The sequence below is a fragment of the Dipodomys spectabilis genome, unplaced genomic scaffold (genome assembly GCF_019054845.1).
Source record: "Dipodomys spectabilis isolate Male_0828 unplaced genomic scaffold, ASM1905484v1 ptg000199l, whole genome shotgun sequence".
NCBI lineage: Eukaryota > Metazoa > Chordata > Mammalia > Rodentia > Heteromyidae > Dipodomys > Dipodomys spectabilis.
This window is the reverse complement of record NW_024870876.1, coordinates 2,436,389-2,463,078: the sequence shown is the minus strand read 5'-3', so window position 1 is coordinate 2,463,078 and position 26,690 is coordinate 2,436,389. Positions and strand designations below refer to the sequence as shown.

The 26,690-nt window shown below is 44.4% G+C and overlaps 1 protein-coding gene across 2 annotated transcripts in view; it reads left to right on the top strand.

Moving 5' to 3' along the window:
• Rgs20 (regulator of G protein signaling 20) overlaps positions 1 to 26,690 on the top strand; it is a 91,335-nt gene that overhangs the window by 18,580 nt on the left and 46,065 nt on the right. Inside the window, exon 3 of one of the 2 annotated variants that reach the window (XM_042696144.1) lies at positions 8,881 to 9,217. In XM_042696144.1, coding sequence (XP_042552078.1) covers positions 8,881 to 9,217 — 337 coding nt within the window. Of the gene's footprint in view, positions 1 to 8,880; positions 9,218 to 10,468; positions 10,567 to 26,690 lie in introns of those variants that run through there. The other variant, XM_042696145.1, reaches the window with a different exon arrangement.

Genomic DNA, 26,690 nt, shown 5'->3' with positions numbered 1-26,690 from the left:
CTGAATTACTGCAGATTTCAGGCTATCCTGATGTTATGATTGACTGATAGGTAAATAAATAAATAAATAGAGAGCAAGCACTTGCAAGACCCTTTTTAGTCTGCTCCCTGCTTCGGCTATTCTCATTCTACTCCCCCACATCACAGTGTGTATTTTAGTGAATACTAGGAATAGAATGAGACTATCATATATACACATCAAGTGGTGGCAGCAGAAATCAAAGTGAGAGAATGCCAAGAAAAAATGGGAAACTCAATGGCAGAATCAGAAGTGCTTAACTCAGCTGTCCTTCCTGTTAGATGAACTGGGAATTCATGAAGAACTTGAAGAGTGAGTTCAGTAGCTAGTCAATCAGTCAGTTACTTTAGAGTGCTGGGAAGGAACCCAGCGTCCTGCTCATACTAAACAGGGTTCTACCACTAACTTTATTTTTTATAAAGTTCTGAGGTGATTTTTGTTTATTGTAGTGACATTATTTATATTATTGACACTTACCATTTTGGCCATTTTTTGTCAAGGTGGTATACAGGGGGATCACAGTTAAAGTAAGGTAATAAGTACATTTCTTGTCTAAGTTGTTACCCTTCCCTCATTTTTTCCCTTGTTTCCCTTCCCCTCCCAATCTTCCCCCAAGATGTACAGATCATTTCCAACATTTTGTTAGTGTCACTGTTGCATTGATTCTCCCTTGTCCTTTCTCTCACCATTCTGTTGTTCCTTTTTCCTTCCCTAATTCAGATAAACATATATATGATACCCAGGGTACCAAAATCAAATACAGTGACAATGGGGGATAAACCATAGGGAGAAGAACATACAAAAGAGGCAAGAAATCACATAGTACATTAAAAACAACAAGAAAAAAGAACCTCTTGTGACCATGTCTTGGAGTTCATTTTGCTTAGCATCATCTTATATGGTCATATGTACATAACTATTTAGCTATTCTGCTCATCTGCTAAGATTATCTTAGATGCATACTAATTATTGCAAATAAGGGAGACCATGGGATATATGTTTCTTTGGGTCTGGATTACTTCACTTGATATGATTTTTTCTAAGTCTTTCCATTTCCTTATAAATGGGATGGGTGTCATGGTGTCATTCTTTCTGATGGAAGCATAGAATTCCATTGTATGTATGTGTGTGTATATATATATATATATGTGTGTGTGTGTGTGTGTGTTTATATATATATACATATATATATAAAGAAAATATATATGAAAAAGAAAATGTGGTATGTATGTGTGTGTGTTTATATATATATATATAAACACACACATGCATACATACCACATTTTCTTTTTCTTTTTTTTTTTTAGTCCAGTTGTGGGCTTGAACTCTGGGCCTAGGCACTGTCCCTCAGCTCTTCAGCTCAATGCTAGCGCTCTACCACTTGAGCCACAGCACCACTTCCGGCTTTTTTTTTTCTGCTTATGTGGTGCTGAGGAATTGAACCCAGGGCCTCAGGCATGCAAGGCAAGCGCTCTACCACTGAGCCACCTTCCCAGGCCACATACCACATTTTCTTGATCCATTCATCTACTGAGGGGCATCTGGATTGGTTCCATATTTTAGCTATGGTGAATAATGCTGCTATAAACATAGTTGTGCTGGTAGCTTTAGTGTGGCCTTTGTTTGTGGTCATTTTGGCCATTTTATATATATAATCCAGTGACATCAGTTCTGTAGCTTCCCATTATCTATGTACTTCCAGAAAATTTTTATTTTCTCAGAACAGAAATTCTGTGTCTATAGAACAACAACTTCTCATTTTTTCCTCTTTCTAGAACCTGGCAACCTCTATTATACGTTCTGCCAGAATTAGTTTGCTTATTCTAGATTACCTCATATAAAGGAACCACACAACATGTGTCTTTTTGTTTCTGGTTTCTTGACTTAGCACAATATTTTCCATGCCTTTCCATTGCAAAACATATGCCAGAATTCCTTTTTATTGGCGAATAATATTTGTTTGCTTTTAGTTTAGTATTTGAATATGTATTAAATATTCACTTGAATATTCATTGTGCCCTTTATTAAGGGCCAATAGTTATTGTAGGCAGCATCAAGACAACAGTGAACAAACGAGAAATTACTAGACACAGATAAAAAATGAACATAGAAGTTCAGGGAGGGGTGGCTCCCATCTACAATCCTAGCTACTCAGGAGGCTGAGATCTGAGGATCACAGTTCAAAGCCAGCCCAGGCAAGAAAGTCTTTGAGACTTCTATCTCCAATTAACCACAAAAAAAGCCAGAAATAGAGTTGTGGCTCAGGTGGTAAGGCACTAGCTTCGGGTAGAAACAGCTCAGGGACAGCACCCTGGTCCTGTCAAGCCCTATACCAACACACAGGCGCACGCGTGCACACGCACACACACACACACACACACACACACACACACACACACACAAAGTGAACATAAATTTCTGAAAGAGATTGTGGAGGCAGGTGGGGCCATTCATGCAGTTAGTGTTTTGAGGGCTAAGCTTAAACCTGCAGTTTTATCATCAGATGGAGAAGCCAAAAGAACGTGCACACCTGCAGTAATCTGACTTATGTTTCAAAGATAATCCTGGCTTCACTATTGCAACTAGACTGTGAGGGAAAAGGGGAAATAGAAATGTCAATAAAGTTTCCCAAAAGAAACAGAGTAACAGAATTGTGTGTGTGTGTGTGTGTGTGTGAGAGAGAGAGAGAGAGAGAGAGAGAGAGAGAGAGAGTGATGGATTTATTTTATGGAATTAGTTCACTCAGTTGAAGGACCTGGCAAGTTTGAAATCTGTGGCCAAGCCAGCAGATTGGAAATTCAAATAAGAGTTGATATTGCAGTCTTGATTCTGAAATCTGCAGGACAAGTAGGGTGGAAACTCAGGCAAGGTTTCTATGTTGCAATCTTGAGGCTAAATTCTTTCTGAGGGAGAATCTTTTCTTGCCTCTTCTGAGCTTCTGGTAATGATCTCCTGCATTCCTTGGCTTGTAGATGCACCACCCTGATTTCCACCTTCATGTTTACATGGCCTTCTCTCTGTGTGCAAGGACATGACAACATTTCCCCTTTTCATAAGGCCACCACTCACTGGGGTGGGGCCATCATACTCCATCATGACCTCAAGCTCACTAATTTTATCAGCAATGGCTCAATTCCCAAATAAGGTCATATCCTGAGACCCATGGGGCTTGAAATATGTGCAGGGGGAGGTCAACTTATAACACAAGGTGATATCTGTGTTATGGAAAACTTTTCAGCATAGCCAGTGAGTCAGGGATACTCCAATATGTTGAACCAGAATGAAACTGGTCAAGTTATAATTTACTAACATGTTGAAGACTGTAGAAGGTCGGAGAAAGAAGAGAGGAATAAAGTTTATTGGGGATATTATCTTTATTCGTTTTGTTTCTGAAACAAAATATCTGAGACAAAGTAGTTTATAATGAAAAGGGGTTTTTTGGGTGACCAGTGGCTAATGCCTATAATCCTAGATTCAGGAGAGTTGGACCAGAGGCTCAAAGTTCAAAGCCAGCTTGGACAGGAAAGTTTGTGAGACTCTATCTCCAATTAATCAGCAAAAATCTGGACTGGATGCATGACTTAAGTAGTAAAGCACCCGCTGTGAGCAAGAAAGCTTAATGAAAGCCAGGGACCCCAGAGATTAAGCTCCAGCACTGGCACTTGTGCTAGTTCAGCATCAGGTAAAGCCCCAAGCTCTATTACAGCATGGTTGAGTCAGAGCCTCCCATTGGAAACAACACCAGTTGGGAGAGAACATATTTATCCATTAATTAATTCATCCCTTAATCTGTGACTCTGTTATGAGGGCAGGCCTTCATCCAAGCAACCACTTCTCAAGGGTTCCGCTTCTGCACTGGAGCCCAGGTTTCCAATTCAGGAACTTTTGGGTGATGAATTCAAACCCTAGCAGATACAGTACATTAAAGAATAAAACTACTATCTCATATCCTAAGCCCTTTATTTGGTTAATAATGCTTTGGAGAAAATAGAGAACCCAGGAATTTCTGCAAGAACAAAGAGCAAAGACAGAGCCTCCCAATGCTGTCTAGTCTGAGACAGCATCTAAATAGCTCATGTCGGGCCCACTTCACTCTGTTCCCAACCCCTCCTTCCTCTTCATCATTGTTTCCATTATACATTTCCATGGCCTCTCCACAGAAGGCTTGTGTAGAAGCACATTTCAAAAGTTATTAAAAGAGGGCTGGGAAGTTGGCTCAGTGGTAGAGCGCTTGCCTTGCATGCCTGAGGCCCTGGGTTCGATTCCTCAGCACCACATAAGCAAAAAGCAAAAAGAAGAAAAAAAAAGCCGGAAGTGGCACTGTGGCTCAAGTGGTAGAGCGCTAGCCTTGAGCTGAAGAGCTGAGGGACAGCGCCCAGGCCCAGAGTTCAGGCCCCACAACCGGACCAAGAAAAAAAAAAAAAGTTATTAAAAGAAAGAGGTAACATTGTCCAAAAAGAAATGCACTTTGCCTGACCTATGTAACTGTAAGCCCTCTGTACAACAATAATGATTTTTTTTTTAGTTATAAGAGGTAGGAAGTCTAGCTTAGTGTATGAACCAAACATGCATGAATCCATGGGTTCAATCCCCAGGACAGCAAATAAATAAAAATATTTTAAAAATATTAAATGCATGATTATATAAAACTAATTAATAGCTACATGGAAATTGTTTTTTAACAGTTGTACTTTCACTCATAACATTGAGATTCCAAGTGAACCCTAAAAGAAACATATTATTAGCTAGGCACTGGTAGCTAACACCTATAATCTTAGCTACTCAGGAGGCTGAGATCTGAGGATGGTGACCTGAAGCCAGACCAAGCAGAAAAGTCTATGAGAGTCTTAGCTCTAATTAACTGTCAAAAAGCCAGAAATGGAGCTATGGCTCATGTGGTAGAGTGCCAACCTTGAGCAGAAAAGCCAAACAAGACTTCAAAGCCTTGACTTCAAACTCTAATACTAGCACAAAACAGTAACAACAAGAAACATATTATGGGGCTGGGAAGGTGGCTTAGTAGGAGAGTGCTTGCCTTGCATGCATGAGGCCCTGGGTTCCATTCCTCAGCACCACATAAGCAGAAAAAGCCAGAAGTGGGGCTGAGGCTCAAGTGGTAGGGCTCGAGCCTTGAGCTGAAGAGCTGAGGGACAGCGCCCAGGCCCAGAGTTCAGGCCCATGACCAACAAAAAAGAAAAGAAAAGAAAAGAAACATATTATTAAACATTTGATTGTCCTCCAATTAATAATCATCTGTGACTCTAATAGTCATGTTCTGCTTCACTCATTCATTGTCCTTTTCCAGTTGGCATTGTGTATAGTCAGTTTGGTCAGAGATTTGTCTACATAATTTTGATGATATCCCAAATAACAGAAAACAAAAATATATAATATGACCAAACCAGGGAAAATGGAATTAAAAAATAAAGTTCAGGAGGAAATAAGCCTTTTCTTAAAATTAAATCTAATTGTAAATCCTGTTCTGTAATTTTTAACTTGAAAAGTGTTCCCTAGGTTTTGCTAAAGGGGCAGTTTGATTTTTCTTTCTGAAATGCTACTACTTGAAGTGTGAATAAAAATACTCAACTTGCCTTTGAAAAGAAGGCATTGTTTATATTGATTTGGGTGTGCCCAAATCAATTTTGTAGTCTGCATCCAGGCAGTTGGATCACTCCTCCACAGCCACATGATTAATTAGGGAAGTGGCTGCTCAATCAGAATAAAGTGTTCCCAAAGTCTCCTGAATCCCTAAGGACCAGTGCTTTCAGGAATAGATTCCAGGATAATTGCATTCTGTGGCTGTTACTGACACAGTCAGCCTGTCTGCACAAAGGCGGAGGGCTCTCTGAGTGGAGGCAGGGGCAGCTAGCTGGAGGTTTCTCCTCAGATAACTTTTTCCAGGTCGAATTTTGCAGTGTGATTAAGCCCTTGCCGGCCAAAGGAAGTCAGTGGATTCTGGCACCTATCCCCACCACGCTTCACACCCAGGAAGGTCAAAGAAGACACAGAGGTCCTCCCCTTACCCGTTCCCAGAGGACCTCCCCGTACCTCCCTGTCAGCCTTTCAGAGTTGCAAACAGAGCAAGAGCCTGCGGGAAGATCGATCTAGGAAAGTTCCTGTCACCAGATGAGCAAGAGCTCAAGCTTTGTTTTTCTTGGATCGTGGGAGACTTTTATTCTGTCTGAATATTTTCACCATTTCCTTCACAAGAGGCTCTGTCTTGAAGCACAGGACCGAAGCAAAATGCCTAATGAAGCATGCCAGGAAAAGGGGCCTGTAAGTGACTTGGGGAAAAAAGCCTGGGGAGAGGGGAGAAAAGAGAAGGGTCAGGTTACAGGTTCTCAGAAAATCATTTGAAAACACCAGCTGGAGACTCCAAATTTGGGAACCCACAAAAGGCCTTTCCAGCCCTTTGGGGCTTCACGGAGTCGGGCATGCATTGCAGAAGTGTGCCAGGCGTTCAGTTTTCAGGCAAGCTTCAGGCCAGCCTATGTCTAGGTCTCTGGGGTCCTGGCCAGTCCTTTCTCAACTAGAGTTACCCCGGCGGCCTAAGGGCCCAAGTCTGCCGAGATTCCTGAACTCCCAGTTGGCAGGGCCTGTGGAAGAAGGCCCTGGGGCCACTTGGCACCCAGGACCCAGGAGTTAGGAGCAAACGGCTGTAGTGGGCTCACAGTACCAGGTAGGGGCATGCGGCACTGAGCTTCCAAACATCCAGGTCCAACACCCTGAGTGTAGGTTGCACTCTCCCAGTCTGAGGGATGAGTCACGTGCCCTCTCTCCAAGGACAGGGCGATTCTCAATGGCTCCATGCTGGGAACCCCCCAACACTGATCTGTTGGCACTCTGCCTGAAGCCTCCCAAGCAGCCAGCTCCATTCCCTAAAACCAATGCATCATGCCAGACAACTGAGGGGACCTTTCAAACCAGGGGAATGAAAATTCTAGAACGACTCTATTCTCCAGAACGATGTAATGAGGGGAAACGGAGTAGTGAGAACTTAACTCGGAAACGCAAATCGAGCTCAACCCTTCCCAGAGCATACAAACCAAAGACAAATCTGCCAACTCTCTCAGCAGCTCCCAAGAAAAGGCCTCATGAATGAGAATGGGTTGCTAGGTTTCCTCCCTCCCTCCTGACAATCTCTTCCCACAAGATTTCCACCGCCCTAAGAAAACAGGCAGGGCCTTGGTGACTGAGGAGCTGGGGAACGGTGCCAGGCCCACGAGGCCGCCTGCGGCCGCTCTTGCCTTCAGGACCCTGGAGAGCGCCCGCCGCGCCCCTGGGACCCGCGCCCAGCGGTGTGAGACCCGGGCCCTTCCTGCACCTCGTCACAGGGTCGCTTTTATTCATTGCTTCCCGCCCCATCTCCATTTTTCTTGGCAACTATCACTCTTGTTTTTCACAGACAGATTAAATTGTTTTGTTTTGTTTTATTTGAGGGAGTTGTTTGGATTGGCCGAGTAATGCTCTGGTTGTAACTACAGTAAAGGCTAGTGCACTATGAAGCACGAAAAGCTTCTCAAAGACTAGAACTAAGAACTTGGCCTTCAAAAAACCCCAAATTCATTCCTTTATCAGTGAAGCAGATGAACTAAGAATAAAGACCTAAGGGGAGCCATCAAGTTAGTAGTGAGACTAGAACCAAGAATTATTTCACTACTCTCTAGAGAAAAATAAATACTTTTCACTCATCAGTTAGGACTCGAAAGCAGCAAGTGGAAAATAGAAAAGTGTATTCCTGAGAAAAAGACGGAGAGATAGAATTCCCAAAGGAGAACTGCAGAGTGCATGATTGTAGCAGTGGTCCCAACAAGGAGCCCTGTCCTTAATACTCCACTCAACACATTGGAAGCCAAATTGGCTAGTCCCTTTCTGGGGGGTGGGGGGGAGGGAGCTAGGATCCTCTCTCTACCTACCTGGAGCTACCTTCCCTTAACTATCCCAATGAGATTTGGTAGCCAAATCCAACACTGCCAGTTGCAGAAGAGTTCTAGTGGAAAATGACAAGGGAGAGAAACGATCAGGAGACATGGAAGTGAAGAAACATCCTAAAGAACTAACAGATGGGCTGGGAAGGTGGCTCAGTGGTAGAGTGCTTACCTTGCATGTGTGAGGCCCTAGGTTTGATTCCTCAGCACCACATAAGCAGAAAAAGCCAGAAATGGCGCCAAGGCTCAAGTGGTAGATACTAGCCTTTGGCTGAAGAGCTGAGGGACAGCACCCCAGGCCCAGAGTTCAGGCCCTGAGTTCAGGTCCCACCACCAAAAAAAAAAAAAAAACCCCACCTAACAGATGTAAACACAGACTTTCTGTACAGGGCTGTCACATTCAACGTGCATACATATTCGCTGGGAGTGTTAGCATGCAGATTCAGAAGCAGTGGGTTAGGATGAGATTTTGCATTTCTAAGGAGCCTCTAAGCACTGGCAACAGGGCAACTGGTCTATAGACTACACTGAGTAGCACAGAGTTACAAAGGGCAGTGGGAATCCTAGTTTACTCTGGAGGCTGATATTGACGCCTGGGGCAGATTCCAGAGACTCTTTAGGGGGAGGTGGGGCGGGCAGACATGGAGGTGTGATTTAAGAGGTAGAGCACTAGCTAGATTAAGCAGAAAAGACTAATTCAGAGCCTGTGATTCTGAGTTCTAGCCATCGCCAGGAGAGGCTCATAAGGGAAAGAATCTAACCATGGGCTTTTTCTTTGGCTTTTACCGATCTTCTCTTGTATCTGCAAAGTAACTTTTTTAAATGTTGTAATGAGTGGCCTCATTTAAGTGTCTGGACACAACAGTAATGGTGTGCTGGTTTTGTTTCTCTCCTCTCTCCCCCTGCCCCACTCCCCCGCCCTCCCCGCCGCCGGCCCTGCACAGCTCCCAGGAATGCCCGCTGTCCCAACGCTCTTCAGCCTCCTCTCGAGCTCGCTCCGCAGCCTCACACAGTTCTTCTCTCACCTTCTTCGGCGACAACCTCTTGAGACTCCCGCACAGCGCCCGTACTTGCACCCCCTGCTTCCGGCGCTGCCGGCCGCCCGGCTCTTGCAGGGACACGATTTGGAGCGCAGCCGCCACTTGCTGCTGCTCGGGGCAGCACTGGCACTGTCAGGCAGACCCCCGGGGTTTAGCCCGCTGGGGCTGGCCCACTGGGTTGCCAAGCCCGGGAAAGAAGACTTCAGCGCCGGGCAGAGTTTCCCCATGCCTGTGAGTACTCAGATCCCCCACCAGACGCACAGAGGCGTCTCTCCCGCTAGCCCCAGAGCCAACCGCCCGCGGCTGGCGCTAGGGGAAGGTACCGACCGCGGTGGGCGCAACAATAGAAAGCGCGCCGGCGACTCCCTGGCATTCCTCCACCCCCGAGGCTCTCAGAGCTACTTTCTCCCCGACCACTCACTTCCGTTCTGGGGTCCCTGGAAGTGGAAGGGAGCGCTAGCCTTCCCCCGAGCTGCTCTTCAAACTCTGCGCTCAGCTCCGCCCCCCCCCTCCTCGCCTCCCCTCTTCCCAGCCGGCCCCAGACTCGCCTCCGCCGGCTCCGAGGGCGCGCCCCCTCAGTCCCCCGTCCTCCTCACGGGCAGAGGAAATGACGTGAAGCTATTTTTCTATCAGGTCCGTTCCCAGCTTCAGTTTAGGGCTTCGAACTCGTGCACTCACACACCGATCACCACCAGCACCACCCAGCAGTCTCTCGGGTGCCAGGGTTTCCGCTGCCTCGGGGTTTCCCTCCGTGCGGATTCCTAAGTCCCAGAAAAGGAGGGCGAAGAGGAGGGCTGCCAAGAGACTTGGCGAGATGCTGGCGGGGGGGGGGGGGGGGTCCTGCGCTCCACTCAGGTCTCGGGCTGGCCAAGACCGAGTGAAGACTCGCCTCGGGTACAGAAGGAGAGGCGGCGTGCACCCGGGCTGAGTGAGGCCAGAGCTTGGAAATGTAGGGGGGAGAGGAGGGAGTCTCCAGGCGTGATTCTGGGGACCCAGCCGCTACGAGGCTCGCGCTTCCGCTCCCCCACCCCACCTTCCAGCTCCTCCCGCCGCCCCCAGCCCCCCGCTCCTCCCTCTGTCCCACTTCTTCCCCAAGGTCTAGTCGTGAAGTCCGGCGCTCAGGCTGTGCTTCCCCTAAGCTGCGGCGAGGGAGCAGAAGCTGGGCTCTGTGGGCGCCCTGGTCGCTCTCCGGGCGTCGCGCCCACACTCTGTGTTTGCTGATCTGAGGCTGGAGGAAGGAACCCGAGCTGCAGACTTGCTCGCGTGGGGACGGGGGAGTGTCCCAGCCCCCGCCGCGCGGAGCACGCCACCACCAGAGGGAGGAGGCGAGACCTGGGATTGCCCGGCCCGGGGAGGGCGAGTCAGGGGGCGGGGAAGGAAAAGGAAGAGAGGAGAGAGCGAGAGCAAAGCCTGAGAACGACTGGAAGGAGAAAGCCGCGGGGAGCCATCGCGGGCTCTATAGTAAGGGACCGCACTAGGCTTTGTAATCAAAATACGGTACAACCGGACGCATGCGCACGGCCAACGGAGGCGAGCCCGCCGGAGCTTCCCCTCCAGCCAGCCCGGCGGACAGTGGGACTGTGAGTACCCCGCTTCCTCAGTACCCATCACCCCCTCTTCCTCTCGGGCGCTTCCCGGGGCCTGGGACTAGCAAATGCCCGAGTCAGGGCCGTGGCAGGACCCGGGATCGTCTTCGTCGCGGCCAGCGGCGGGAGTCCAATGGGTCGGTGGTCCCCTGCGAGCCCCCTCTCCCCGTCGGCGCAAGTGAGCGACTGAAGGCAGCATCGAGCCACTAGGATCGGTTTCCATCACATCCTCGGAGACTGGGTCGGGACTCTAGCCTTTAAAGATTAAAATGCATAATGACCATCCCAAGAGTACTGGGGAAACTCCGGGCAAGTGGCTGGGGAGCGGGACGCGCTGGGCGAGGCGCGCAGGCCGGGCCTTCGGTGCGCAGGTGGGAAGGACCCGGAGCCGCTCCCGGAACGAAGGGCGCCCTTTCCGAGAAGCGCGACCCAGGAGAGGTCGGAGACGGCGGGTTAGGGCGAGGGCGCCCGCCTGGGCACCTTGGCCGGGAAGGCTGGGTTTCAGTGTCTACCCGGGACTCTTTAGCGACAGAGTTGTTCCTTGAGGTGCAGGCGCGGCGGGGATTTACTTTGAGTAAACCCAATCTCCCAGTCCCCCCATGGGCCCAGAGATGTGCTCCCCAAGTTGGATCCCGTCGGGGCGTCCCGGTTGCGGCGACCGGGGATGCGGGCAGGGTAGAGGGTCTGCAATAGGCCGTGGGGGTGGGCATCGATGTTGGCGAGGCCCTTGGACGATGGAGTGCATGGACCAGCTAGGGCTCTCGGCGGGGGGGGGGGGGGGGGGGGAGACTGGAGCCCAATGAGGATCTGGGAACGGCGAGGCCCCCACCCCATTCCAGCGGCGGAGGGAGCTGTGGGAAGGCGGTGCTCCCAATCTGGGGGGAGATGTTTGTGGGAGGGGTCTACGTGCTGGGGCTTTCCAGTAGTGAAACAGAGGGTGGGCGTCCGGGAGGAGTCCAAGGGCCTACCGACTCGCCCCACCTCCGTCTGCCTCGGGGAGGAGCCCGGGGACAGCCGGCGCGCTTCCCGGCTCGGCCAACATCCCCGGGAAACCCAGGCTGGGACCCCCCGCCCCGGCCCCGTAGGCGAGCAGACACGCGCGGAGAGCGGACTCGTCGGTGAAGTTCTGTGGTCAGCCCACGAGGATCTGTTGCAGCCTGGCTTTCCCCGCGCCACCGCCGGTGGGTAGGATGGGGAAGGGAAAGTAGAGTGATGGTTCAGGCTTTCCCACTCCCAAGAGAAATGCGCCCGGGGCGGGGATGGCGGTGGAGATCCCGCCTTTCCCCGTTCCTTCTTAGAGCGTCATAGCGGCCCATCTCTCCAAAACGAGTGGGTCCCTGCTCACACGCACACATCACACTGGGGTTCACCGGTTGTTGGAACAGCAGCCAGTGTCCTTGGGGCGATCAGTAGCGGAAAGTCACCTGCCCAATGGGGCTCGGGATTGTTCCCAAAGTGTGAGACTCCTCCCCCCCCCCAAGCAATAAGGGGCTCCTGCATCCGCCACCCATCACATTCCTTTAGTCAGTACCCTCTTCCCAGTCACCGAGGCCAAGAGTCCTGCGAGGCTTGAGGCTTGACTTTATTTCACGTCTAATGCTCCAGACCACAGAATTGATTAAACAAAAGCCCAGGTTCGCACACACACACACACACACACACACACACACAAATGGCCCGACTTCCTCCCCAGACTTGGCAAGAACATTTGCAATAAAATGACCCTATTTTTAAGTTTATTTTAACTTGCAATTTCAAGTTATTTTTACTCTATTTGCGCAAAACCGAATGTTCTACGAATTTATCCCGTAATACATTTCATAAGAGGCAATGAATGCTGTGTTGCCTAATGGGGAAAGAGTCCTGGGATGTATAAGTAAGTGATGGTTCAAATCCCAACCTAGTTATGTGACTTTAAACAAGTTACTTAACCTCTGTGTGTCTTAGTTTTATCGTCTGTAAGATGGTACCTGCTGGCATTTAATAAATTGATCACTAAAGCTCTTATAATTGTCTGGCAGATACTATTCAAAAGCTATTATATTAATGTTAAAATGGTTAAGTGAGCTTCAAAATATAGGAACATGCCTATAATCACAGCACTGGGAGGCGGAAGCAGGAGGATGGTGAGTTCAAAGCCAGCTAGGGCAATGCAGTGACACCCTGTCTTAAAAAAAATTTAGGAAGCTGGGTGCTGTGGTTCACTCCTGTAATCTTAGCTACTCAGGAGGCTGAGGTCTGAAGGTCACAAGTCAAAGGCAGCCCAGACTGGAAAGTCCATTATAGACTCTTATCTCCAATTAACTACCAGAAAACTGGAAGTAGTGCTGTGACTCAAAGTGGTAGAGTGCTAGCCTTGAGCAAACAGTGCCCAGGCCCAGAGTTCAAGCCCCATGACAGACAAAAATTTTTTAAATAGGAACAAAATTTATATATATTTATTGGTATTGGGTCTTGAGCTCAGCACCCTGGTTGTCCCTTAGCTTTTTAACTCTAGTTTAGCACTGTATCACTTGAGCCACAGCTTTGCTTCCTACTTTTTACTGGTTAATTGTGTCTCACTGATTTTCCTGACAGGGCTGGTGTTAAAATACCCATCCTCAGATATCAACCAGCTGAGTAGCTAGGATTTTTGTGTGAACCACCAGGACCCAGCTATACTTTTATTTATGTATGTATTTGTTTGTGTGCTTGTTTGTTCAGCATACAAGGGAGTATTTCCTTGTGACATTTCCACACATGTGTATAATGCATTCCAGTCAATCTCCTCATCCCCCATCACTCTCTGTACCTCTTCCTCCTTCATAATACAATGTCAGTAGGGTTCATTATTGTATTTTGATACATGTCATCAACCTATTTTGACCATATTCATCAGTTCACCCTTGTTAGCTCAACTCCCCTCTTGCTAGTATCTACCCCTCAACAGACTCTGTTCAAAATGCTTGTGTTTGTGTGCTATGAAGTGTGTAAATGCAAATTAGAAAACAGTAAATGTTTCCTGTATTTCTATATGCATTTAAGTTCTAATGCAGTACATTTTTATATCATCTAGACCCTTTATTTTGGTTAGTTATGAGATATGTACATATAACCTTCAAAAATCACTTAAGAAACTTCTCTCTGATCTTTAAAAGAGTTCACATTATGAAACAAATACACATTTTGAAAGTATTTACAGAAAAAAATCCATTATCTTTATTAAAATACTGTACCAAGTCCATTTTATTTAGGACAATCTGAAAGCTTATTTGAGAAATGAAGAGCTAGCTTCTCTGAGATCACTACAAATATTTCATATGAAAAAATCCTTTATTATATAAAAATATAGCATGATGACAACTTTTATTGCATCCATTTCTGGTTATAAATGAGCAAACATTGGGAGAGTTTAGAATTATTAGAAGCTGACTGCTATTGACTCATACCTATAATACTAGCTACTCAGGAGGCCTAAATCTGAGGATTGAGGTTCAGAGTCAGACAAATAGGGAAGTCGTGAGATTCTTATTTCCATTTAGCCACCAATAAGCCAGAAGTAGAAGTGTGGTTCAAGTGGTAGAACACCATCTTGGAGTGGAAAAGCTCGGGCTCTAAATTCAAGCCAAAAGAAAAAAGAATTATTACAACTATGACTAATTTCTGTATGGCACGGATGACTTTCTGTTTACTATAATTTGTGAGCCTTTTACAAACAGGAAAGCAGAGCTACATACAAGGAAAAAATATATAAGTATGTGTTCTCTCCAGCACCAAGAAAGACAAGACTGGGGCTTGAACTCAGGGCCTGGGCACTGTCCTTGAACTCTTCAGCCCAAGGCTAGTGCTCTATCACTTTGAGTCACAGCTCCACTTCCAGTTTTCTGGTAGTTAGTTGGAGATAAGAGTTTCCTGGACTCTCTTGCCCAAGCTGGCTTTGAACCTCAATCCCCAGATCTCAGCCTCCTGAGTGCTAGGTTTACAGGCATGAGCCACTAGCACCTGGCTAAGCTTTTTTTTTTTTTTTGGTCGGTCATGGGGTATGAACTCTGGGCCTGGGCACTGTCCCTCAGCTCTTCAGCTCAAGACTAGCGCCCTACCACTTGAACCACAGTGCCACTCCCGGCTTTTTTCTGCTTATATGGTGCTGAAGAATCAACCCAGGGCCTTATGCATGTGAGGCAAGCACTCTGCCGCTGAGCCAAGTTCCCAGCCCTGGCTAAGCTTTTATTAAATTCATAAACTCCCGTTGTAGCAGATTTGAAGATGTTTTCCTTTCAGGAGGCTGAGATCTGAAGAGCATGGTTTGAGGCCAGCCTGAGCAGGGAAGTTTATGAAATTCTTTTTTTTTTTTTTTGGCCTGAACTCTGGGCCTGGGCCCTGTCCCTCAGCTCTTCAGCTCAAGGCTAGCACTCTACCACTTGAGCCACAACACCACTTGCGGCTTTTTTCTTTTTGCTTATGTGGTGCTCAGGAATGGAACCCAGGGCCTCATGCATGCAAGGCAAGTGCTCTACCACTGAGCCACCTTCCCAACCCCAGTTAATGAAATTCTTATCTCCAATTAACCACAAAAACAAAGGAAGGAAAGAAGGAAGGAAGGAGAGAGGGATGGAGGGAGGAAAAGGAAAAGGAAAAGCCAGAAATGGAGCTATGGCTTAAGTAGCAGGGTATCAGCTTTGAGTGAAAAAGCTAAGGAACGATACTGAGGCTCCAAGTTAAAAGTCTCAGTACCCCCACAAAATAATAATAATAATAATAAATATACAGGCAGGCTTGGGATGCGGCACGAGTTGTAAAGTGCCTTCCTAACAAGCACGAGGCCCTGAGTTCAAACCACAATGTCACCTGACAAAATTACACAGGAGATCTTATTCTTCCAAATTTTGTGGACTAACAAGAGTAAAAGAGAAACATTTTTTTCTTAATTTAATGCAATAGGCCAACAACTTCTAAAATCCTGCTGTCTGTCCCTTTCTGCATTGGGGCAGTTTAATGATACTCACTTTCTAGGAACATGCACACATGTAGCTTAAAGGTCTAGCCTCTTGTAAACAGCTGAAGAATTGCATGGGCAGAGCCTGTGGGTTAACCCACAGAGTTATTTAGAGAAACATGTTTTCCAGGGAATATACTTCTAGGAATTGTGCCCTCCTCCCTGAGGAAGAAGAGTTCAGTTGCCTCCGATGCCCAAACTCAGGATCTTGCCCTTAACTTTGCATCTAAGGATAGACCACAGGTTCTTAGATGGAAATCCAGGGCATCAAGCAGGGAGTGACCTTTTAGCATGCTCCCAAGCCAGTTTGGGAGAACTGAGTTTTGAAATCACATGTGTCAAATCAGGTCCCAATATGATTACCATGTGAATCACTGTCCAAGTGCAGATACTTCAGATTGGATTTCAGAGTGCTTCCAGATGACTCATCCTGTGAGCTTCTATTCAAATAAGCACAGTGTCAGTCAGCAGCTAATAGGGTTCCCTCTGAGTCACAGCTTAGCATTTAGTACAATAACTGTGAGTCACTAAGTACCAGCACCATCTGAATTGGTTCCTGAATGGTACCTTGAGCTTCTAGCTTGAGAGTTTAGAAGCTGCTGCTTGGGTGAGTCAGCTCATAGTACAATGGAATGTCCTCCTTTCGAGGCCATTCACAAGAAAGTTTGATGTGGATGAGTGCTCAAGGTAATATTGTATGATTAGAACTTCATACAATAGATAACCTTGTTTCTAGTTCCGCTGATTCAACTCGAGCTACAATATTAAAGGAGGGAATCATTTGTGAAATATAAGAATATGCTTAGTTTCCCAGAGGTGATACTTCACATGAATTATTCCTAAAGTTGTTAAAGCCATTGATCTTTCAGATTTCTAGTAATTAATTTTACTCTATAAAGTGTTTCTCCTATCCATATTAGTCCTTGCATTTTCAAAAACAGCACCTCATGCGAAGGTACATAGTAGTTGATTTCGTGAGGAGCTGGGCTGAACAATGTGCACCGCTGACTGACAGTGAGAAAGAGCAGACTTGCTGTCTTGGTTATGCCCTAGTCACCTCTGACGCTAACTTAATCATGGCTGGCATCGCTACAACATGTTTGTACTGCTGCTTTAAGACTAGCAACACTTGGCACCTGTGTGTGTGCGTGCGTGTGTGCACACCCATATTCGCTTGCACTGAATATCAAACCCAGGACCTCACAAATCTGTCACTGAGCTACACCCCCATCCCCAAGCACCCAACACTTCTAACCTTTTTAGAGTTGCATGATTAGAATCAGGACTAAGTCAATAAAAATAACTTGTGCAGCATACTCCTTACCTGACCTTTGTAAATGGCCTGCCTCTATGCTTCACAATGGGGTGGTGGTGATATTGAAGAGACTCATAGATTTCTTAATTTGTATCAAAGTCTCTCCATACTTAAAAATGTTTATTTTCTGATGGCACCAACAGAATTTCTGGTCCATGGATTCTGCCATATATCTTAGTGTATTTTTATAAATACCACATCTAATGACATCATGGATATTATTTACATATTCCCTACTCTCTAGTTTGTGTGTGTGTGTGTATGCACGCACGTGCACGTGCACATGCATGTGTGTTTTATGGTACTGGGGTTTGACTCAGGGCCTCATGCTTGCTAAGAAGGTGCTCTACCCCTTGAGCAACTCTATCCCTTGAGCCATTCCACCAGCTCTCCTGCGTTTGGACAGTCTGTATTTAATGGAGACTTTACATGGTTCTTTTTCAAAAAATTTAGTAGCATAAATTAATCATTCAAAGAGGTTTCATTGTGATATTTACATGCAAGAATACAATGTACTTTGATTATACACTACTGTATTGCTCTTTCTTAATCCCCCATCCCATGAGTTTAATTCTTTCTGACTTAGCATTCCTGGTAATTTCAGGTTGTTGGTACCCTTTAATTGAAGCAAAGTTTCTACATGAATGTGCCAGGTTTCGAGAAGGAGTCCTTAGGTTCTTTTGTAAGATTTATGATTACTTTAAACTTTCTAGACTTGAGTTGTACAAATAAAATACACAAGTTAGATGTGGAGCTTAAGCTGGGCACTGGTGGCTCATGCCTGTAATCCTAGATACTCAGAAGGCTGAGATCTGAGGATCACAGTTCAAAGCCAGCATGTGCAGGAAAGTCCATGAAACTCTACCACCAGAAAACTAGAAGTGGTGCTGAGGCTCAAGTGGTAGAGCACTAGCCTTGAGATGAATAGCTCAGGGACAATGCCCAGGCCCAGAGTTCAAGTCCCATGACCAAAAAAAAAAAACAAACCGTTAAGCTTACTAAATTTTACATTAAATATGTTATTACCAAAAACCATGTAGATCAGAGTATCAATCTCAACACAAGTGATATTTTGGGGTGAATATCTTTGGAGGGCATTGTGCAATGTCTTGTAGGATATCTTGGCCACATCTCTGACCTCTATCCACAGGATACCAGTACAAACAAAGATGTCTCTAGATACCACTAAGTATTTCCAGGGTGAGTAAAACCCCTCATTACTGCTCTAGATCAAGATACATAATATTTTCATCCCTTACCCCAGAAGACTCCACTTCTCTTCCTCCCAGGCAGCGCTACTGTAAAGAATCACATTTTTTTTGTTGGTGGTGGTATTGGGTTTGAACTCAGGGTCTTGTACTTGCTACACAAGTGCTCTTCCACTGAGCCACTCCCCTAGCCCGTTTTCCCGTTAGTTATTTTTTCAGATAGGAGCTGTAATTTTTACCAGGGGACAATCAAGATGTAGTTTTCTTTGTACTTACTCTGTTTTAGATTCACTGAGCTTCTTCTATCTGTTGGCTCATGTCTTCCATCATCTTTAGACATTTTTTTTCTCAATATCTCTTCAGATTTCACAATTCCTCCTGTTGTGAACCTTCCCTTCTCTACCAGCTTTTGGGACTCAAACTGTATATATTCTAGACTCTTTCCTTTTCCCCTTGTCACATCCCTTGTTCTCTGCTCTGTCTGCTTCATTTTTAGTGATCTGTTTCAATTTAAAAACTTCATGTTAACCTGTTTTGTTTTAATAAGCCTGTTTCCGTTGTGCTTTCTCCTTGGTCACCCCAAACAGTGACTTATTTTAACATCTTAATGTAGTCCATTTGAGTCTTTTGAATAAATTAAAACTCACTGATGAAATTCCTCCTCTTTTTTTATCATTTATGTCTATCTCATTTTTGTTTGTTTTGTCGGTCATGGGGCCTGAACTCTGGGCCTGGGTACTGTCCCTCAGATCTTCAACTCAAGACTAGTGCTCTACCACTTGAGCCACAGCGCGACTTCCGTTTTTTTCTGCGTATGTGGTGCTGAGGAATTGAAACAGGGCCTCATGCATGCAAGGCAAGCGCTCTACCACTGAGCCACCTTCCCAGCCCCTTCTATCTCATTTTTGTCTATTAAACTCAATATTTATATTGTCTATATGCTTGTCTGTTGCTTGTTTTTATTTTAAAAAATTTAAAAATTATCATTTTTAATTATATCTGGTAATTTTTGTTGTATGTAGACATTTTCTGTACACTTGTGACATTTCTTCCACCAACAAGTTGATCTTGCTCAGGAATTTTCTCTCAGAGGATGAAGGGCAGATAATTTCTGGCCTAACCAGTAATTAAAATAAATTTGGGGTGGTTACAATTTTAATCATCTGTTGCGGGCTGGGATGTAGCTCAGTGGCAAAGCGCTTGCCTAGCAAGTGCAACGTCCTGGGTTCGATCCCCAGTACCAAAAAAGAAAAGACAAAAAAATACAGTTAAAAAATCATCTGTTGCTTCCTTTTGTTTTCAGGAGTTTCCTTCCAGGTTTTGGATTGATAGCATGGTGGATTCTAGCTCCTTGGTCTTCATAGACTAGACTGACTAGACTTAGTAGATTTAGTTTCACCGGCAGAGATTTTCCTCTTTGCTTTTTGCCTCCATTTCCTTATGTGTCTGTGTGTTGTTGGGTTTCTTCCCACTTCGCATTATGTCTTAAGGATGTCAGTCATGATTTTGGGGAGGACTTATCTTTCCACATGAGACTAGAGTCCAATTGTCTCTTCAGCTCTCACTCAGAGTCAGCAGAGGCCCCAGGAAAGAACACTCTTGGTGAGTGACTCATTTGGAAGAGCCCTCTCTCATACAAACTCTAGTTTATTTAATCCTCTTGGCTCCCACAATTGTGTGGTGTCTTTAGAAATTTAATTTTAGTTTTTAGTTTAGATTTTATTTTTGCCTAAGTGGAATAAATGATCTGCTTTGACTTATTGAAACTTTATGAGTTGTTTTGCTTTTACATTTAGTACTACATTGCACTCTCATCTTTTTATGATAGCCTGTGTTTCTAATGGAACTAGAAAAATGAATATTATATTTTTTTCTCTTATGTATAAATGTAATATACGTTTAGTAAGGTATAAAATGTTGGAATGAAGGAAAGAAATGTGTTGGAATCCTTGCAACTCATTATGCCTCAATTGCTGCTGTATAAGTAAACACACACACTGGAAACAGAGAAATTTTGGCTTTGCCAACTTGTGAGCCTTAAGACTAAGTATACAACTATGAGCATACTCATAGTAATATGTACACCAAAAGGGCCAATTAGTTTTTAGTAAGTAGCACCTGCTCCTCTAATTTTACTCATCATTATCTTAAGCCCCTAATCAGGGGCTTCTTTTTACTTTAAACATTTATATTTTGATAGGATTTTATTTGTACAGATTCTAAATTTTTTCATTTCAACAAACTTCTGACAAATGTTTTTAATATAAAATATCTGTACCCATAACCTAATATCTAAGAAAGTGTTGAATAACTTTATGAATTAATATTTGGCCAAATTGTTGTCATTTGTATATTTTTGAAAAATTGTTCCCTGAAACACAAAAGTTCAGATCAAATTTAGCTGCATTAAGACTAGTCACTCTCAGTAAAATTCACAATTAACTACTTGTAGAGGTTAATCCAAGATGTTGTTAATCCAGTAGAGGTTAATCCAAGATGTTGGCAGTAAGACGAGAACAGAAGAAATACTTAGGAAAACATTAGCTGTTTGACCTTTTCAGAGGAGACTCAATGTAGGGGCTATAATTTTAGAATTATGTCTGTGAATGATTTACGTACAATTAATTTTCATATTAAATTTCCTCTTTCCAAACTTCTTTTTTTTTTTTTTGGTCCAGTCGTGGGGCCTGAACTATGGGCCTGGGTACTGTCCCTCAGCTCTTCAGCTCAAGGCTAGCACTCTACCACTTGAGCCACAGTGCCACTTCCGGCTTTTTTTTTTCTTTTTGCTTATGTGGTGCTGAGGAATCGAATCCAGGGCCTCAGGCATCAAGGTAAGCACTCTACCACTGATCCACCTTCCCAGCCCCTTCTTTTTTTATCTTGACGTGGGCATTTGCTTCTTAAAAAAATACTATGTTGCATGGCACTGGTGGGTCAGACCTGTAATCCTAGCTACTCAGGAGGCTAAGATCTGAGGATTTTGGCTTATAGCCTGCTTAGGCAGGAAAATCCATGAGCCTTTGTAGCTCCAGTGATAGTACTCTGTCCTTGAGCAAAGCAGGTTAAGGACAGTGCTTAAGCCCTGAGTTCAAGCCTCATGGTACACGTGCACACACACACACACACACACACACACACACACACACACAGAGTCTTAATACATGGAAACAACTGGATTCCCTTCTAATTCCAAGATGAAAATAGTAATCCTGGAAGCAGTTGAGTGTTCCTGACCCAAGCAAAGAGAATGTGGTTTCTTGTTGGTTTCTGAGGCTTGAATCATGTCCCAGTCTTCAATTCTTCCATGCAGCAACCACCAGCTTCACTGCTAGAACTCCATAGTCTGCAAAAGTCTGCCCTCCCTATGCAGATTTAAATCTGGGAATTTTGTATATAATAATGTGGAAATGATCAAATTCCACGAAAGCTAATTTTTTTGTTAAAGAAAATAAGTTACTCTGGCTCTTTGAATGACCTGTGAGCTGTTCTTTTTGGAAAGATCAAGTATTTGTTCATGGAAACAGCAGAACCTTATAACAACCATGTAAATACATTTGTGTTAAAGAGCAGAAGAGGACTAAGAGTATGGAAAAGGTAAATCAAGGTGTGATAGCTCAAGTCTGTCATCCTAGCTACTTGGAAGTAGAAACTGGGTATCACTACTCAATGCCAGCCCCAGAATAAAAATCCCTGTGACTGCATCTCAGCCAACAGCTGGATACAGTGGTGTGTGCCTGTCTTCCCAAAGGCAGGAGGCCCAATGACTGGGCTCTGTATTGGCAGCCTGTCATCTCAGAAACAAAGGGAAGCACAAGTAGGAAGATCGAAGTCCAGGCCAGCCCAGGGAATAAAGTACACCATTATCTAAAAAAAGAAAAAGAAAGAAAGGAAAACAAACAAAAAAAAAAACTAAAAAAAAAAAAAAAAGGGACTGATGGTGGAGTTCAATTGTAGAACACTTGTTTGAATGAAGTTTAAACCCCAAGGCTGAAAAAAAAAATATGAAAAAGGTAAAACTATACAAAATTCAATAAAGTAAAAAGCTCATTTTTTTGTAGGTTTAACAAATGTCATACATACAACAAAGCTTTATTTCATTTCCTTGTCTTCTAGTGATCTTCAAAATCATGGAGGGATAAAAGTATCTATAGCTCCTGGTTGAGATAGGGAATCTGTTTATTTAATTTACATGAAGTCTATTCTGAGAATCAAGAGACTACATATAGATTGTATTCTCTGTTTTATTTAAACTGATCTATGAGCCTTTTCTCCTATACCATCATATAAGGGTGTTATGGTTTGAGGAGAAAATGTCACCCACAGGCTTAAGTGTTGTGGCATTTTGGGAGGGAGTAGATCACTAGAGTATGTCCTTCAGAGTTGAACCTGAGTTTTGTAGGCTCTCTCTGTCTCTGTCTATCCCCCCTCCTCTCTCTCTGACTTACTACTGTCTCAGAAACCACAGAGATAAGGCTCATGACTGAAATCTCTGAAATTGTGATCTTAAAGAAATATTTCCTCCCTTTAAGTTACAAAAGTAACACGTGGATTTTTCCCCCATGGGTCTTGTGTTCTCTCTCTGTCTCTCTCTCTCTCTTTGTCTCACACACACACACACACACACACACACACACACACACACAACCAACATAATAAATTCCTTTTTTTTTGGGGGGGGGTCCGGTTGTGGGGCCTGAACTCTGGGCCTGGGCGCTGTCCCTCAGCTCTTCAGCTCAAGGCTAGCGCTCTACCACTTGAGCCACAGCGCCACTTCCAGCTTTTTTCTTTTTGCTTATGTGGTGCTGAGGAATGGAACCCCGGGGTCGATGCGTGCAAGGCAAGCGCTCTACCACTGAGCCACCTTCCCAGCCCCCAACATAATAAATTCCTATGTTTACCTACAAAGAGTCCAACATTCATAACTATTAAACACTTCAATTTTGAAATGTCTATCATTTCACAGCTGTTTGTTCAGTACATCTGCCTGATGCTTTAGGTTAAGGGCTGGAACCTAGAATTCTTGCTACTTAAGTTTGGTACAATTTTTTTCCTTTAAGAAACAAAACTTGTCACTTCCTAGGCATAGCAGACTAAAACATTCCAACAGCTCAACCTGCAGAGAATGCTTTGGGAACACTAAGGTAATGCACTGGCGTTTCTATTAGCCAATTTTCATCAACAGTGGCCTGTTGGAAGAAAGGACTCCAGAGGCATTCACTAATGAACATCTCCAAATTACTCAAGTCTATGTAATTGTGGCTATGCACAGTTGCAGCTAAGAAGCGGTGATCTGTTGGGTGGGGAGATGGTCTCAGACTTCTAGCTGAAAGACTTAATCTAAGTATTCGAGACAGTTTAAAAATACTTTGATTTCTCCACAGAATCATATCAAAAATCAAATTGATGTGAGGTATGATACTTTGACTCATGTAAATATGAGGGGAAATTGTGGATTCATTGGGAATTGTTAGTGGAGACAGTCTTTATGTCCTGGATTGTTCCTGATTGTCATGGGAGGAAACCAGCATAATCTGACATTTTAACACAGTAACTATTTGAGGCTTTTCAGGCCAGGTGCTCTCCCATTAGTCCATTTTATGTTACTGGAAGGGGAAACAAAGGAGGAGGCTACAATGCTTGATAAGAAATGTACTCATTATCTTGCCCATGTAATTGTAACCCCTCTGTACAGTATTTTCACAATAAAAAAAGAAAGAAAATACCTGGAAACCCTGGGTGGCTCATACCTGTAATCCCAGCTACTCAAGAGACTGAGATCTAAGGATTGCAGTTCAAAGCCAGCCCAAAAAGAAAAGTCCCTGTAAGACTCTTCTCTCCAATTAACCACTCAGAAACCAAAGTGAAGCTATGGCTCAAAGTGGTAGAGCACTAGCCCTGAGCAAAAGAGCTCAGGGACAGCACCTGGGGCCTGAGTTCAAGCCCCATGTCTGGCAAAAGAAAGAAAGGAAGAGAAGGAGGGAGGAGGAGGAGGAGAAGGAGGAGGAGGAGGAGGAGAGAGAGAGAGAGAGAGAGAGAGAGAGAGAGAGGAAAACACTTGAGACATGATAATTTTTTTTTTACAGTAATGGGGCCTGAACTCTAGGCTTGGGCGCTATCCCTCAGCTCTTCAGCTCAAGCCTAGTGCCCTATCACTTGACCCACAGTACCATTTCTGGCTTTTTCTGCTTATGTGGTGCTGAGGAATCAAACTCAGGGTCTCATGCATGCAAGGCAAGCACTCTACCACTGAACTACCTACCCAGCCCCAAGACAAGGTAACTGCTAAAGGAAATTTTTTAGCACACAAATTCAGAGGTTGAAGGGCATGACACTGGAATTGGTTTAGGTCTGGGGAGGACCTCTTGGCTGCGTTATATCATAATAGAAATACATGTATGTGGAGAGACCACATATAGAAAACAGAGAGTGGGGAAGAGAGAGTCATAAGGACATACTTCTTACTGACCTAAGTAAGGACCTCCTACTATGCCACATCTTTTAAAGGTCATATCACTTCAATCTGCCACATGTGGACCAGGCTACAAACACTTGATGCTGGGAAGAAAAACCATAGAAGCTGTCTATGATAACTACTGAATTCTGTCATAGCAGCAGGAACACTGGAGAATAGAGGTAATAAACTAAGGTCTCCTTATACACTCCAGGCAAGAGATTGGGTTCTTGTGGGATAAGGGAGGGCAGAAGAAAGGTTTAAACATCTGACATGAGTTCTGGAGATGTAGCCACCTGGCTAGAATACAGACACACAGACAAGGATGAGGAAAGAGGTAACTTCTTAGATGTGGATGGATGACCACTCTATGTGTGACCATGGACAAGATGACCAAAGAAACAGAAATTAGAGAGGGAGACTCAGGAGTCTATCTGGAACCCTAAAGTCTGTGACCTATACCACAGCTCCAATTGTGGCAGCAGGCAGGTGGTTGGCTCCATGTATTTAAAACTCAAAGGAATCTGAATACCAGCGGGTCCTGCCTATAATCCTAGCTAATCAAAAGGCTGAGATCTGAGGATTTCGGTTTGAAACCAGCCTGGACAGGAAAATCTGTGAGTCTTGTGAGTCTCTTATCTCCAGCCACAAAAAATAAAAACCTTATAAGTGGAGTTGTGGCTCAAGGGGTAAAGCCTGAGCAAAACAGATAAGTGGCAGTGCCCAGGCCCTGAGTTCAAGTTCTAATACCGGAACACACACACATGAATGTGCACGCTCCCTCCTTTCCTCCCTCCCTCCCTCCCTTTCTATCTCTCTCTTTCTCTCTCCCTCCCTCCCTTCCTCTCTCTCCCTCTCTCTCTCCCTCCCCCCCTTAACCTCCCCCCACACGCAGGCATGCCAGGCAAGTACTCACTCACGAGAAGGCATGGTCTGAGCCTGAAGCAGAAATGTGAACTTGTCATATTACTCATGCAGCTTGCAGTGTTGTGGTACTCTGAAGTATTAGGAATTTTGGTGAGTAATTCCTGAGCATGATCAGTAGAATATTACTGTTCAGATTCAGCATTTCCTTTTCTCAGTTATCCACAAGCCCTATCTTGAGAGTCTCCAAACATTTATAATAAAAGAGCAGCAAACTCAATCATTTGGGCATCTCCAGCCCACTGCCTTGTTTTTTGTGTCCTGCAAACACTAAGAATGAGTTTTACATTAAGTTGTTGAGGGAAAAATCAAAAGAAAATTAATATTTTGTGATACATAAGATTTTTACAAAATTTAGTTTCATTGTCTATAAATACATTTTTATTGGAACAGAAACATACTTGTCTGTTCATGCAACATCTATGGCTGCTTTTGAACGGCAGAGACCAAGTTGGGTAGCCATAGTAGAGAATATACTCCATTTAAGCCTAAATGTTTCCTCTCCTGTCCATCACTTAAACTGACCTACCTCTGATCTATAACATAAATATATGTGTGGAATATCACCAAAGCCTTGAACAGTCTATACAGAAGTACATATGAAGTCCTATCAATGATGCTCTCATAAAAAATAGCCTACTGTCATTTTTTGTTGTTGTTCAGAAAAACAGAAATCCATTAAGGATTGAAAACCTAATTGAAAAATCCAACCTAAAGTTCCTTTGAGGGTTCATGATTTTAACATTCAGCATTCTCATATTAACAGGAAGACTTAATGGCAATTAACAAGCCCCAACAGTCCTGATGAAGAAGGACCACAGGGAAATAATATGCACGAAGATTTTGTGTGTAAGGGAGTTCAGCTGGCTTCCAGAGAATCAAATTACTTACAGCCTGCAAAAGCTTTAAATAGCATATACCACTCCCAGTTTTGCGGCATTATAGTAGGATCATCATCCCAGGATGAAACTCTGTGAGTAATAAGAGAGAAGAGGCAAAGTGTGAGGAGCACATGCCAATGACTGCAGAAAACTCATGGACATTCTTCTATAGGGAAAGTAGAATCTGTGGAAAAAGAAACACAGAGAAAAAGTGTCCAGAGATATCTACAAGAAGAAGGGGAAGGAAACTAGTTAGTTACATATGAATACACCTATATTAATATATTTTTCTTATCTTTAATTTGTATATTTCACAGCTCATGTGCTGTGAGTGTTGAGGGAAGTTCTTCAGGCCAGCACA